This window comes from Pungitius pungitius, chromosome 4 (assembly GCF_949316345.1).
Source record: "Pungitius pungitius chromosome 4, fPunPun2.1, whole genome shotgun sequence".
NCBI classification, from domain to species: domain Eukaryota; kingdom Metazoa; phylum Chordata; class Actinopteri; order Perciformes; family Gasterosteidae; genus Pungitius; species Pungitius pungitius.
In genome coordinates, this window is record NC_084903.1 from 7,963,874 (window position 1) to 7,980,148 (window position 16,275).

A 16,275-nucleotide genomic window follows, 5' to 3' on the forward strand; every position below is an offset into this window, starting at 1 on the left:
TATTAAACCGTAAGAATCAATCTCACGTCGCTCGCCGAGCTCTCTTCAATGAGGACGGCTCGACGAGGCGTGCTCCCCCCGGTTGCCTTCCTGGGGATCACAAATGGATCTCACGGAGGATTCCGGGACAGCTGATGCCTTTTCCGGGCCCTTCACCGTGGGATCCTGGCGCTCGTTTCCGGAGGCGGAGGCACGCTCCGCGGCTTTTCCGGCTCCGAGGAGCTGGACGTGGAGAGCGTAGAGGCAGCGGAGGCTGACGCCCAGGCGACTCATTCCCCCGCTGCCGCAAAAGAATTGCTGGGGGTCCTCACCCGAGCAGCTGACAGATTACACATCAGCTGGCCGGCGAGTGAGCGGCAGCCGTCTGGCCCCGGTAGACTGCAGGAGCGGTTTTTACCTTCCCGCAGAGTGCCTTCACGCCAGTGCCTGCCGTTCTTCCCAGACGTCCACACTGAGGTGTCGGTGTCCTGGAGTAGGCCAGTGTCTGCTTGCGTGTACAACCCGCGTACGGCATTGTACTCGTCGTTAGCTGAGGCTAGGCGACATGGCTACGGAAGGATGCCGGCCGCGGAGGGGGCCCTGGCGAGCCATGTTTCCCCCGCGGCCGTGTCGTTGAGGACACCGGTATTGCCCACCAAGCCTTCGAGGACTACCTCGGTTCTAGTGGGCAGGGCTTACTCTGCGGCGGGGCAAGCGGCGTGCTGCCTGCACACGATGGCGCTTATCCAAGCGTATCAAGCAGAGCTGCTGGCCGACGTGGCCGAGGGGACGGAGCTAACGCTCGGCAGTAAGTGAGCTTAGGCACACGGCTGACCTCGCGTTACGAGCCACCAAAGAGACGGCGAAGTCCGTCGGCCGCTCCACGGCAGCCATGGTGGCTACGGAGCGGCACCTTTGGCTGAGCCACTCCGCACTGCAGGAGAAGGACAAGTCCTTTCTCCTGGATGCCCCTCTCTCCCCCACTACCCTCTTCGGAGGTGCCATTGGGGCTGTGGCAGATAAACTCCGCGCCGAGAGGTGGCAGGCGGAGGCGCTCGACTCTTTCGTTCCCCGACGACCCACGTTCGCGGGGCCGCTCGAGGGCTCTACTACATCAGCGCTTCCCTGCCAGTACACTGTTACAGGGCGCAGTGTCTGTAGACCCGGGACTTCCAGAGACCGGCCCCGAGGGGTCGGAGCCCCTGAGAAACTTTTTGGGTGAGTGGAGAGCCCTCCCCAACGTATCTCAATGGGTCCTGCACACAATCGATGTCGGCTACGCCATCCAGTTTAGGTGGCGGTCGCCTTGATTTCGGGGCGTACTACCCACGGTGGTAGACCCCCAGCAGGCTCTGGTGTTGGAACAAGAAGTACAGACCCTGCTGCGGAAGGGAGCTGTAGAGCGCGTCCTCCCCCCAGACAGAGAGTCAGGCTACTATAGCCGGTACTTCATCGTTCCAAAGAAGGATGAGGGTCTGCGTCCGATTCTGGATCTCCGCCGTTTGAACCGTGTTGTTGCGAAGCTGAGCTTCAAAATGCTCACTCTCAAACAGATCGCGGCACAAATCAGGTCCGAGGACTGGTTTGTCACGGTGGATCTCCAGGACGCTTATTTTCATATTCCCATCCTTCCCCGACACAGGAAGTTCCTTAGGTTCGCTTTTGGGGGTAAAGCTTACCAGTACAAGGTCCTTCCTTTTGGCCTATCCCTCTCGCCCCGTAAGTTCACAAAATGCTTGGATGCAGCTCTGGTGCCTTTGCGTCTCCAGGGCATCCGTATTTTGAACTACTTGGACGACTGGTTGATTTTAGCGCCCTCCGAGCGCCTGGCGACCCAACACCGTGATGTTGTGCTCGCCCATATCAACCGTCTCGGGCTGAGACTCAACACCAGGAAAAGCGTGCTGTCCCCAGCACGTAGGACCACTTTCTTGGGCGTAATTTGGGTTCCGACCACGATGCGGGCACACCTGTCTCCCGCTCGGGTAATTTCGATCCTCTCTGCTGTTCAGCAGGCTAGGCTAGGCCAGCCACTCACTGTGAAACAGTTTCAGAGACAGCGGAATCTAATGTGATCCCCCGCGGCCTTTTACACTTGAGACCACTACAGTGGTGGCTCAAGACCAAGGGATTCTCCCCAAGGGGGGACCAGCACCGCCTGATCAAGGTCACTCGGCGCTGCCTGAGGGCCTTGGTCATATGGAGGCACCCTGGGTTTCTAGCACAAGGGCCCGACAGACGCTTCCCTCACGGGCTGGGGTGCGATCATGAGTGGTCTCTCAGCCTCGGGGCTGTGGCAGCATCATATCCGGTCCTGGCACATAAACCAGCTGGAGATGTTGGCGGTGTTTCAGGCGCTGAAACACTTCCAACACTTCCGACCAGGATGTGCTTGTCCAGACAGACAACACATCAGTGGTTTCTTATATCAACCATCAGGGAGGTCTGCGCTCTTGGCCGCTGAACAAGCTAGCCCGCCAGATCCTCCTGTGGTCCGTGGGAAAACTCCGCTCGTTAAGAGCGGCTTTTATCCCGGGCGTATTGAACCAAGGGGCAGACACCCTGTCGAGGCAGGGGCCGAGGCCCGGGGACTGGAGACTCCACCCGGAGATGGTGGAGTTCCTTTGGGGTCACTTCGGCCGCGCCGATGTGGAACTATTCACCTCCGCAGAGACAACTCATTGTCCTCTGTGGTTCTCCCTCACGCACCCCGCCCCTCTCGGCTTGGATGCTTTGGGACAGGCATGGCCAAAAAGCATGCGCTTGTACGCTTTCCCCCCGGTTGCTCTGCTCCCAAGGGTTCTGGATAGGGTCCGGCAGGACGGAGTCAGCCTACTGTTAGTAGCCCCGTTCTGGCCGGCCCGAGTATGGTTTGCCGGCCCGAGTATGGACCTAATATCGCTTCTTGCAGGCCCCCCGGTGGAGATCCCCATCAGGTCGGACCTGCTGTCTCAGGCGTCGGGGTCCATAGTTCACCCCCGCCCTGAGCTTTGGAAGCTATGGGCGTGGCCCTTAAGGGGGCCCGCCCTTTAAGGTCCGGTTTCTCGACTGAGTTCGTGGAGACCAAAACTCCTACTCCAGAGCCCCGCCACTAGGAGGGCGTATGCCGTAGATGGTGCCACCTGCTGTAGAAACAACTGCGGACCCAGTTAACTGCCCGGGGGGTTCAGTACTGGAGGTCCTGCTATGTTTCCACAGGTCTTCCCGTCTGCCTTTGGGGCATCTCTCTTCCTTTGTTGCACCCGGTCCTCCGTTCCTGACGTCGGACCAGGCGTATAACAGAGCCGCAGCAAGTGCCATGACACTTGCTTATGAATCGGCCGGTCAGCCCGCATCTTGGCTGTCCGGGCCCATTCTACTTGGGGTATGGCGGCTGCAGAAGCCCTCCTGTCGGGGACCTTACCCTCGCCTTGAGCACAGGTGTGCGTTTTTGAAAACTTCACACCACGGTCACCCGCTCATATGGTGAGTGGGTATAAATGTTCCCACAGCGTCTTTACACAGCTCGAGTTCCCTGATAGGGAACGTCTCTCGGTTACGTATGTAACCTTCGTTCCCTGAAGGGAACGAGACGCTGTGTAAAGCGTTCTGCCATACTCCCGGCCTGCCCGTGGCACTCGATTCGGCCTTTCAGAGAGGAATGGTCCTGCCCTTCGGGTCCCTTTGTAGCGCCCTGGTCCGGCGTCCCCGCTATGACGTACCAGCTCGCCATTGGTTGAATTTCACACGTGCTTCATGACGCGGTCACGCAGGGGCGTTCCCACAGCGTCTTTACGCAGCGTCTCGTTCCCTTCAGGGGACGAAGGTTACATACGTAACCGAGAGACGATAATGTTCCACCTCAAAGTCCGATTTTAGGGAAACTTCTTGATTGCACAGAGAAATTTTATTTTCATGGAAAACCATTGTAAAACATTCACTTCCTATTTCAAGGAAGAGTGAGGCTGAATGCATGTACCAACAAGAGGTGGACTCACTAACACCAGTGTCACACTTTGGCACCACCAAAGCGCTCAGGACCAGGAGCTGCAGAGATGGCATCTGCTTTACCCAGATGTTTGTGTACTGCTGGAACGTCCTCTAAATAAATTGCCACCATTTTTTAAGATGGACTCAAATTCCTAATTGGTGTTACAAGAAGATTTCGTTAGCACTTGTTATATTTATCTCTTTCTTATACTTGTAAATAGGTGAAATATAGAATGTGAAATGATGCTGGGACCACTATGTTTCCCTGTTGACATGTTGTGCTCAGTGTTGGGTGTCCACCACACAGCGTTTTGCATTGAGGCCAAACAGTTCAGTTTTGGTCTTATCTGACCAGAACACCTTCTTCCACATGTTTGCTGTGTCTCTCACGTGGCTGGTGGAAAACTCCTAACAGGATTTCTTATGGTTCGTTCAATAGCAGCTTAAATCCTGCCACTCTTCTATTAAGGCCAGATTTATGGAGTACAGGGTTACTAGTTGTCCCGTGCACAGATTCTGTCCATCTCCAGAGTTACCATGGGACTCCTGGATGCTGCTTTATCAAGGACATCACAGTGTCCGCAAGATAAATGTGACCTTTGACTTCGGTGATGATAGAGGAACTTACTCAAATGCACAACTAAAGAAGACATTAATTTCAAGAGACCACCTGTCCAAACATTCCTTTATTCTACTAAATTACATTCCAGTGTCACTAAACTGCAAACATATCTATTTATCGAGGGACATATTTATTGGTAGCAATGAAGAAAAGAGAATAAATTAGTTTCTTCTCTTGTGATCTCGTCTTGTGATAAAAAAAATATTTATCAGCACTTCACCAACACCCTCATCTTTTCTGTTGTCGGTGAGTAGGTCAATTACAAAAAAATCACCTTGAACCCATTGTCATGTTTACTACCAGCATCCTCTATCAATGTTGGGAAAGTTCACTTTCTACATGAACTAGTTCAAAGTTCAGTTCACACATTTTAAAATGAACTAGTTCAGTTCATAGTTCAAACTTCAAAATATTTGAACTAAGTTCACAGTTCCAACTAGTTCCGTTCTTTTTTTCCATATATTGCTGCAAGCTATTATTTTTCTAAATTATTGCCGAAGCCCATATAGAACCACAGACAGCAATTATTTTATCAGTTTTAACACTGAAGCAATGCAGGAGATTTAATCTTCATATCCAATTTTGAATCCTTATCCAACCAGGGTTAACATTAGCATTGAGGGGACAGCATTTGAGACCAAAAAATGCGTAAAATAATAAATACTTTGTACCTGAAGTATTTAGTCACTTCTGGCATAATTTTCATCAACAAGCCGAGGACGGTCAGCAGCAGTTCCTGCACATGAGGACATGTCTCCCTGAGATGATTCTGTGAGTGACGGCTGTCTGTTGCATGTGAGAGCTGGTAGCCTTGCCCACCCAGTCAATGCGTGCAAGCAGCCGGACAGGGAGCGGAACACTGAGTGCGCTTTTTTAATAAAAAGTTTTTAAATAAGGAATAAAAACACGACAGTTATCATTAAGGTGCAAATGTTTGCAAAGAAAGGTCAGATTCCTCCCATCCTCACCGACCTTGTCAGTAACTTCATAAAACTCATTTAAGGTCGTCCAGACCTCGACGCTCTAGGGCAACAATGAACCGCAGCCACACCAAGGGGACTCAGTTCTTCCAGATGTACTGGTACCAACAGCTGCCGGGAGAAACCATGAAGCAGATCGTGCACACGTCCACTGCCGGCATGGATCTCGATTTCGGAGATTTCAGCAAAGACAAATTCTCTGACGCTCTCCTTACTTTTTCTTCCCTTTTCATTTTTTGGATGAGATTTTCTTGTGCTTTTCGGAACAGAGGATGCTACATGTGTACAGACTCTAAAGCCCTCTGAGGCAAATGTGTAATTTATGATTTTGGGCTTTACACAATGAAATGAATTGAATAGAATTGTTTGACAGGGAGGAATTCCTCTGCACAGTTCTTCTGTTTGATTTACTTTCAATGTAAAAAGCTCTCTCCATCTTCAATTACCGTCTGGGATTGTTCTTGTTGCCACTATTCAGAGGGTTCAACCTGCTGCCATCAGACTACCAATACCAGACTACCACTAGATGTCAGAGTTTATTCAGAAAATACTATTTGTAAGGTTAATTTTTGCTCAACTTAGATTATTTTTTGGTTCTGTTTTCAACGAAAGTGCTATTGAAACTGAAATTCATGATGACATAAATATTTGCCTAATCAATATGGAACTCGACCCCCGCTCCTGCCCTCTGGGGCTCCTAAAGCACTTCCGGGGGGAGCAGTCGGGCTCTTTTAAGTCTCAACAACGAGGCTAACATTGAGACTTTTGTTGCAGCATTCGTTGAGAGTTTTGGTATTTTACTGTGAACACATATTTACATTTGACTTCCTATGGCGGTAGCACAGAGTACCGCGAGTCTGTGAAGGGACGCGTTGAATATGCAAGGCTTAATGATGGCGGGCCGATGTTCTATTAAGGCCAGATTCATGGAGTTCACGGTAAATAGTTCTGTCCACCTCCAGAGTTACCATGGGACTCCTGGTTGCAGCTTTATCAAGAACATCACAGTGTCCTTAGGATAATTGTGACCTTTGACTTTGGTGATGATAGAGATAATATAATATTTATGGTTGAAATGCACTTATTGTAAGTCGGTTTGGATAATGGTACAATAAAGCGGTGATGGGAAATGGTGTGGTATTGGTGATATTTAAAACCCGTGTTTTCATGAGATCAAAGGGGAATACACTGCTATGAATCCTATTTAAGTTGGTGGAAAATTTTATAGAATCAGACTGACATAACGTTCATGAGTGGTAAATGTAATCACAAAGATTGCCAGGCCGTTCATTACATTGCATGTCATTTAGCTGACACTTTTCTCCAAAGTGACTTACAATAGGTGCAGAGTTAAATTAGACGCAGAGTAAACGTGTTCACATCTCCACCAGCAAGTGACAGAATACATGTATTTAAACATCATTATTTGTCGCACTTCAATCCTGATTTCAATGTGTAAGCCAAAGAGGTCAATGGATCAGAAGATCTAATGTTGTGTTTTCTAAACAAGATTACTTCAGTTTTATTGCCGTCAGATTTGTTACTTTTTTGAAAAAGCCTTAATTTGTCACTGATTGTGTTCATGTTAGTTATTTATTATAAAGACAATTGGAGATGTCTCAAGGAAAATGTAACGCGTCAAAACAACCTTGACACCAACCAAGGTGACCTTACTTTAATAGGCATCAAGGGTCACTATAGCAGGTTTTTTCTTGCCACTGTTCTATTAAGGCCAGATTCACGGAGTTCACGGTAACTAGTTGTCCTGTGGACGGATTCTGTCCATCTTCAGAGTTACCATGGGACTCCTGGTTGCAGCTTTAACAAGAACATCACAGTGTCCTTCGGATAATTGTGACCTTTGACTTTGGTGATGATAGAGATAATATAATATTGTATTTCAAGTAAAAGGTGTCTCTCTGCCACTGGAAACAACCTGTCCAAACATTTCTTTCTTCTACTAAATGACATTCCAGTGTCACTACACTGCAATCTTATCAATATTTTGAGGGACATGTTTACTCTCTCAGTTTATCAGTTTTAAAACTTAAAACACGCTTCAGAAGACTAGTGATATTTGGCGGGAAATACATTTTCTGTAACAGTGTCATGCTCGTGTTTTCAACACAATGCTAAAGAGCAGGAAGTCTGTTGCAATGGTCTCAACCCAATTCTAGCCTGACAATGTGCATCTGTCCACAGCTCCAAAGATAATTCTGAGGGTCACATGAAAGGTAGCACGGTAGCAATGAAGAAAAGAGTATGAATTTGTTTCTTTGTTGTTCTCATCTTGTGAGAAAAAAAGTAAAATATTCTAGAGTCAAAATGTATGAATGACATTCAAGTCAAGACAAACCCAGAAGAGGAAGATTTCAGTGCAATTTTATCAACTAAGCAGATTTACAACTTATTATAGATAAGAGCCATTATAAGTACACCATTATAGGCCATTATACAGTAAGTTGACCTCTTGGACCTATTTTTGACTCCCAACTCTCCCTGGCTGCCAACATCGCAGCGACGACACAATCATGTAGATACACGCTTCTCACTTAGAAGGCGGCACAGGTACTGATTCAGGCGCCATACGACCACTGCAGCTCATCCAGAATGCAGCAGCTCGACTGGTCTTCAACTTTCCGAAATACTCCCACACCACACAGCTTCTCCGTTCTCTTCACTGGTTACCAGTGGCTGCCCGCATCCAGTTCAAAACATTGGTACTGACGTACCATGCTGTGAATGGATCGGGACCAGTCTACATCCGGGACATGGTGAAACCCTACATCCCAACCCACACACTCCGATCTGCATCTGCCACTAACAAATGATAGCACTTAAATTGTACTTATAATGGCACTTTTCTATAACATGTTTTGTAACTGCTTATTTGATGAAAAATGTACTTTCTTGTTACTTGTTCTTCTGAGTTTGTATCTCTATGTGGAAATGCACTTATTGTAAGTCGCTTTGGATAAAAGCGTCAGCTAAATGACATGTAATGTAATGTAATATTTATTGCTTAATAAACAACACATGATATAAATATAATAAGATGAATACAACAACGGTAGTAAATAAACCCCAAACATCAAATGAAATAAGCAGAGTTAAATACATCTGTCATAACCTAGATCAATAATAATAATAATAATAAATCAAATTATATCTGTGGTTTAAATACGCGTATTCTGCCACCTACTGGTGGAGATCTAAACACAGTGTTAAAGATAAAAGGGACTATCAAAAGGTGCACGAACCATGCTGTGGCGAATGTTGGAAACCACTAGAATATTTAAGGTCAACCAAACTAGTGACAATAATATATATATATATATATATAATATAAAAACGAAAATATAAAACACATTTTATATATATATATATAAGAGACATTTTATATATATATAAAATGTGTTTGTACATTATATTTTCGTTTTTATATTTTTCGTTAGTTAAATTATGGTATTACTTATTTTCTCACTTTGAGTGTCATGTCTGAAATGGCATCTATATTCCAGACTCCAGTAGAGGCAGTAGTGCGTCCGAAAAACGTTTGTCAGCCGCCAGTAAAATCAAAGAAGAAGAAGAAGACAATGAGATAAAGGAGCACGCGACGAAGAAGGACGACGACATCCGCTTTGTCGCACAACGACGTTGCTTCGTGAACGAGTGGTCGGGTTCTCCTAACATCTCGTTTGACTTTATTCAACCCACGTTCTCACTCATCGTCGTTTGGACTCCTGTTCGTTGAAGCGCCAACATGTCGGACGAAGGTAAACTGTTCGTCGGAGGACTGAGCTTTGAGACCAACGAGGACTCTCTGAGTGCGGCCTTCAGCAAATATGGAACCATCGAAAAGGCAGATGTGATCCGAGACAAAGAGACGGGCAAATCCCGCGGTTTTGGCTTCGTGAAATTCGACAACGCAGAAGACGCCCTCGACGCACTAAATGGCATGAACGGTAAAACCCTGGATGGTCGGTCAATTCGAGTCGATGAAGCCGGAAAGGGAGGCCGCTCCAGGGGAGGTTTCAGTGGACCACGAGGAGGAGGAGGAGGAGGCCGCGGAGGAGGCGGATTTGGCGGGCGTGGAAGAGGCGGCGGCGGATACGGCGGAGACCGCAGCTACGGCGACAGAAGCTACGGTGATCGAAGCTTCGGTTCCGAAGGCAGGTTCTCCGGCGGCAACCAGTACAGGAGTAGCGGCGGGAGCGGCGGAGGAGGAGGCGGCAGCGGCGGCGGATACTCGAGCTACCGCGACAACCGGGGCCAGGGCGGATACGACCGCGGCAATTCCTACCGCGATAGCTACGACAGCTACGCTGCTAACGAGTAACCCTCACCCCGATTCAAGATCACCACCTGGCTGGCTCTATTTCTAAGATGCGCTCCTCGAGAAAAATGTCCACGTTTTATTGCTGAATTTAGTTTTTGTAGTTCTGTTGTAGTAGCCTCAGAGTGTTGCTAGCCATGAGCTAACCCACGTTACAAATTCCAGTTCCGGACTCTTACTTTGCTTCATTGGGCTCTGTGTAATCTGATTAGTACTGTAAGTCGCCCAACGATGTCCTAAAGACTGCTCTCCACGTGGCCACTACCATCGCTCAAGACTTTATCAAACACTTGGTTTCCTGATTCCGTAGTTATTTTTGTTTCACTTTTTTATTGTAATGTCAGTTTTTGTTTTCCCTTTTGCTTATTCTCAGTGGCCGACCTACTTCTTGCCAGGTTTTAAAGTGAGAAATCCGAATTGCTCAGAAAGACTTTTGGTGAATTTTATACTAAGTTGCTTTTTACTATTAAAAAAAAACTTAGTCCAGCTGTCCAGAGTGAATGCCTTTTGGACTGGAATACCGAAGTCTGTCCAGGTTCTTTTGTGCTAGGCTCACCATCTGCGTTTGAAATGTGCTGTGAAATGGACTGACCTTGTTTAAGTGACAGAAAAATGTAACTTCGTTTCCCCAAAGTATTATTTCACCCTGGAAGTTTTGTACTATTGTGGTCTTTGTATGACATTTTCTTTTTGGCTTCATGGAGCCTATTAAACAGACTGTGGACAGAAAAATTCCACCTCTTTTCCTTCAATTGCACGTGTTTTATCTGGTACTGGAGTAAATGTTTCAAATGTCAATACAGGTAAAGATGGTTAATAAGCAGTTTCTTTCAAAACCAATATGTAAAATAAGATCTGTGGAAGTTTATATTAACTTTTTAAGCCAAATAACGCCCATCTCATTAAATTCAGACTGCTGTGGAGCTTTTGGAGGGACATTTATAGTTTAGTCTGATTAAAAAAAAAACTTCTTGAACATGGACACTGGGTTGCTATTTCTCTAACTATTAAAAGTAAATAAAAACAGGCATGCTTTAATTTGTCAAACTGCATTAAAGATGACTGGAAAATGTCCTGAGTTATTAGTTCAGAATAATCAATATTAAAAATATCTTCAATCTGCATTGATTTTTGTCTACAATTGGTGCCTCTAGTGACAATGAGGGATTCCAAATAACTGCCATAACCTCCACTCATCGTTTAGGTCAGTGTTTTTGAAGTGGAATTGAACATATAATCAATATTAGACTTGGTATGTTTTGGAATGGTTAAAATATGGTTTTGTTTTAGGTAGCAATCTTACAGCTCTTAAAAGAACCAGAATCATAAATTAGCTACTTGTAACCAACTCGGTAAGTGCCTTTTGTAAGCTTGTGTTTTTCCTCCAAGGAATAATGTTTGTTCAGGTTTTGCTATGTCACAGTCCATAGGCTTCAAGCATGCACAATAACCACTAACAATCAGTCTGGGTTTGAAAATAACTAGATGGAATAAGAGTATCTGCGCCCTTCCTCGTGACCAATGGCGTCCGACCAGGTGGAATACTGTCACCTGCTTTTCTCAATAGGGATATGGATGATCTCTAACAACTTAAACAAATGTATGACACAAGTCCAAATAGGTCTGTGGTGGAGTGAGTAGAGAGAGTGCTCTGGTACCTGCAGGACCGATTCCCAGCTAATCATATATCGTAGTGTCCCTGAGCAAGACACCTGCCTAACTGCGCGTTGTAGGTCAGCTAATTGGTATGAAATGATACATGTACTTTGTTGCGGTGCTTTACAGCAACTGCTCAGAGCCTGATCCCGGTATGGCGAGCAGTATGACGGTCAATTCCAAAAAGATGGTTTGTCATGATTGCTGAAACCTAAGAGGAGCAGAAGCTACATTTAATTTGTTTCTTAATGGGAGGTCAATAACTGAATGTGATACACAAAGTGAGACTTTTGGTCACAGCATCAGCAATGATCTAAGGCATGATGGCGATGATGTATCGTGCCAGTGCAGCAAACTGTATGCACAAGCCAACGCACTGGCACGTAGATTTCATGTGTACAGCACACTGTACTGCACTCTACGGCCCACCTGTGGTGCTCTCATAAAAGGGCAAAAATGAAAAAGATTTAGGTGGCTTTCAATGATGCTTTAAGAGCATTCCTCAAGCTCCCAAGATGATTAACTGGAAGTCATACATTTGTGACCATTGATGTTCCCACCGGTCATGCTGTGTTGAAGAATTTAAAGAAAACACGTATGTCAAGTAATGATTCTCAAAATGTAATCATAAAGGTCTTAAATCCCACACAATGAATGAGGCATTCTTTTGGAAACATAAAGTTGAATGACACCCATACAAAATGCAAAGGATGGATAGTCCTTTCAAATATTGAGAGCATTTTGAAAGGTTGGCTATGAGTAGTTGTGACTAGTTTATCAACTTAAAGTAAATCAAAATGACATTGCAAAATTTAGTGCAAACACTTTGTAGCCTGTGGATGGGGCCTCTACATTAGTCAGATATTAGGTATTAACTACTGGTTTTCTTTTGATAATCTGGATCTTGCAACACTGAAGTTGATCCACAAACAGCACGTCATGTCTGTCCCATTTGAAAACCTCAGCATTCACTGTGGTGAAAAGAACGTCATGGACCTGGAAGCCACTTTCAACAAGATTGTGAGGCGCCGCCGTGGAGGTTGGTGCCTTGAGAACAACTTCCTGTTTGGCTGGGTGCTGAGAGAAATGGGATACGACACCACGTCGCTGGGCTCCAGAGTTTTCAACAGTGTCTTCAATGATTTTGGCCCCCTTGATTCTCATTTCATCAACAAGGTTGTCATCGATGGAAATCCAGAGTTTGCCAAATCCAGTCTGGTGAACAGGAACGAAACCAATCAGATGTACAGCTTCACCTTGGTGCCTCGGGAGGCCGAGCATTTCCTTGAGATAGAAGGTGTGGACGTCTTAGACATAAGAAACGTAATGGATGATGAGGATTCTGTTCTATCTCATCATCCATTATCTTCTTGAATAATTTGACCAAGAAGGTCTCCCTGCTACCGCCATTCGACCACTGGAATGAGCTCTCCGATGACATCGGGACTGCAGAGAGCCTCTACATCTTCCGTCGAAAACTCAAGACACACCTCTTTAGTCTTTACCTTGACTAAAACACTAGCAAACCGTAGCACTAACAAATGATAGCACTTAAATTGTACTTATAATGGCACTTTTCTATAACATGTTTTGAAACTGCTTATTTGATGAAAATTGTACTTTCTTGTTACTTGTTCTTCTGAGTTTGTATCTCTATGTTGAAATGCATTTATTGTAAGTCGCTTTGGATAAAAGAAGACAAAGAACAAGTGAAGCACTTATAGAATTGTTGGAAACAGATAAAGAGGGAAGATGCAATCAATGCTCCCTTCACGGATATGTAAATCAGAACTGCTCCAGGTAAAGGTCCAATTCCACCTAACCCACCTAACCATCTATAGACAAATAGCATTGACCTCACACATAGTATTGTCTTCTTAATTATCGAGCACGTTAACACAGAAAGATATATTTTGTGGAAAAAATAAATCTTAGGGAAAATTAAGGGGAACAATAGGTGGTGTTACTCAACATCTTGTGGATAATGGAACGCAAAATTGGGGAAATTAGTCCTTTGTTGTTCGCAACGAGGGTTGATGATGTATGTGCGATGATATTGAAGAAAATATAAGGAGATGTATGTCTGCAGATGATGTGGTGATGAGGTAGGAATGTTGAATATGACGGAAAACAGGAATTAATTATTTAAACATTGGTCATTAGAATGTGGATTTAAATTTCAACATTCTATATAAATGTATATATTTTTTACAAGAAAGAAGATTGGAACAAAGGGTTAATGTATATGGAAAGCAGTTGAAAATAATAGAATTGTATATAATACTACAATCCCGATTCAGAATCTATCAAATGTGTCTTTTTATTCGTTTTGAGTGGGATTCCTCCCATGTTGGAAATGATAGGATTGTCCGGCGTATGATTCTGCCAGAGAAGATTTCGAAAATGGACTTCCAAGAGATTGGAAAGGAAAATTGCATCAATGTAAGCAACAGTGGGGAATGTTGGAATCTTTTTCTTCACTTAAGGTCAATTAAAATAATGAATGAAGAATTTGAGTAAACACATATACCCACTGTGTGTTATAGTATCAACAACTATTTATTCATCTATATAAAAAAATATAAACATCTCACCCGTTTTCTTCGTTTAGTTCATTATTTTATTGTATTACTTTCGAGTCTGAGACGCTATTCGTAACACACACTCCAGACAAGTGGGGCGGTAAAGCGCCCAAAAGATGTTCACCAACCGCCATTTAAATCAAGAGAAGAAGAAGAAACAGCCGCAGCATAAGAAGAGGACGACAACAGCCGCCATTACTTCCCAACTACGTAGCACAGTGGTCGGGTTCTCCAATTATCACGTTCTCACTCATTGTCGTTTGGACTCCTGTTCGTTGAAGCGCCAACATGTCGGACGAAGGTAAACTGTTTGTCGGAGGACTGAGCTTTGAGACCAACGAGGACTCTCTGGCTGCGGCATTCAGCAAATATGGAACCATCGAAAAATTAGATGTGATCCGAGACAAAGAGACGGGCAAATCCCGCGGTTTTGGCTTCGTGAAATTCGACAACGCAGAAGACGCCCTCGACGCACTAAATGGCATGAACGGTAAAACTCTGGAGGGTCGGTCAATTCGTGTGGATGAAGCCGGGAAGGGAGGCCGTGCCAGGGGAGGTTTCAGTGGACCACGAGGAGGAGGCGGAGGCCGCGGAGGAGGCGGATTCGGCGGGCGTGGAAGAGGCGGCGGCGGATACGGCGGAGACCGCAGCTACGGAGACAGAAGCTACGGTGATCGAAGCTACGGCTCCGAAGGCAGGTTCTCCGGCGGCAACCAGTACAGGAGTAGCGGCGGGAGCGGCGGAGGAGGAGGCGGAGGCGGCGGATACTCGAGCTACCGCGACAACAGGGGCCAGGGCGGATCCTACCGCGAGGGCTACGACAGCTACAGCGCTAACGAGTAAACCCCCGGTTCAAGATCATCTCTGGGCTGGCTCTATTTCAAAGATGCGTTCCTCGAGAAGAATGTCCACGTTTTATTGCTGACTTTAGTTTTTGTCGTTCTGTTGTAGTAGCTGAAGCATCTTTCAAAATGGAGCCATGATATTTAGGTAATTCCTTAACAAACCATGTTACATATTCCACTTCTGGACTTTGCTTTATTGGGCATCTTTATTCATCAACGGTCGTTTGTGAACATTGTTAACACAAATATGTGTAATCTGATTAGTACTGTAAGTCCCCAACTGAGAACCGAAAGACTGCTCTCCCGTGGCCACTACCATCTATGAAGACTTTGTCAAGCACGTAAAATGTCCTCATCCTTTTTTCTTTTTTTGCACATGGACATATCCGAGGCGGCTTGTTCTTCCTGTTGCTTACTCCCCGTTCAAGCGCAGTGGCTGACCTACTTCTTGCCAGGTTTTAAAGAGGCAAGGCATCCGCAATACTCGTAAAGAGACTTTTGATGGATTTTTATACTAGGTTCCCTTTTACTCTTAAAAACCTAGTCCAGTGAGGCTCATGTGTTCAAAGCGTGATTTCCTTTCAGACTGAGCTACAATTGTTCGCACTGCTCAACATCTGTGTTTTTAAATCTGCTGTAAAAGGGACTAATCTTGTTTAAGTGATTTGAAAATGTAACAGTTTCCCTAAGTAATATCGCGACAGAGTTTTGTACTTTATGTTCTTTGTATGATCCATTTTTTGAGTTTGGCTTCATGGAGCCTATTAAAGACTGTGGATATAAAACGTATACATTTTTTCGTATTAATCAATTGCACATGTATGATTTCATGAATGCTAAATACATTTGATATCTCAGAATATAAAATAACTAGAATGTGGCCTATTTACTTCTGTGTTCAGTAATAGTTAAAATTCAGGGTGCCTGGGTTGTCATGGGCTTAAATCATGAATATGACGTGTCAAAAATACATCAGTTATACAGTTCATGTATACAACGTGACGTTCTTACCAACTGTTATAGAATAAAAGTGAAATTCCAAAGTCTTCAAATTCACCAGCTCCCAACTAGTTGCCATCTAAGGTTGCTATTCATGCATCTGGGAGAGAGAAGAGAAAACCCTCCCTAGACAACAATAATTAACAACTTCAGTTCCTAGGAAACTTTCCTGATAATCTCTTCTGACGTGGAGGAAACAGTGAACTGAAAGGGAGAGACGAACCGTGTAACCGGTCCAACTTAACAGGTTCTTTCACTCATAGAAATGAAGGCAGGTGAAATTGGTTGATTCAGTGTAACCCCTCTG

The 16,275-nt window shown here is 45.2% G+C and overlaps 2 protein-coding genes across 2 annotated transcripts; both read left to right on the plus strand.

Annotated features, from left to right (window-relative positions):
* The first annotated feature begins 9,125 nt into the window (after window positions 1-9,125).
* LOC119226220 (cold-inducible RNA-binding protein A-like) lies at window positions 9,126-10,638 on the plus strand. The gene has a single exon (XM_037483879.2). It carries the CDS (start codon window positions 9,314-9,316, stop codon window positions 9,887-9,889), a length of 576 nt encoding a protein of 191 aa, XP_037339776.2. The 5' UTR covers window positions 9,126-9,313; the 3' UTR covers window positions 9,890-10,638.
* A 3,619-nt stretch (window positions 10,639-14,257) lies between these two features.
* Window positions 14,258-15,758, plus strand: LOC119226223 (cold-inducible RNA-binding protein A-like). Its single transcript, XM_037483893.2, has one exon. It carries the CDS (start codon window positions 14,413-14,415, stop codon window positions 14,965-14,967), a length of 555 nt encoding a protein of 184 aa, XP_037339790.1. The 5' UTR covers window positions 14,258-14,412; the 3' UTR covers window positions 14,968-15,758.
* Window positions 15,759-16,275: the final 517 nt, after the last annotated feature.

Bases quoted from the DNA above. Each gene is read 5' to 3' on its own strand.
- LOC119226220 (XM_037483879.2), top strand. From the start codon at position 9,314: ATGTCGGACGAAGGTAAACTGTTCGTCGGAGGACTGAGCTTTGAGACC.
- LOC119226223 (XM_037483893.2), top strand. From the start codon at position 14,413: ATGTCGGACGAAGGTAAACTGTTTGTCGGAGGACTGAGCTTTGAGACC.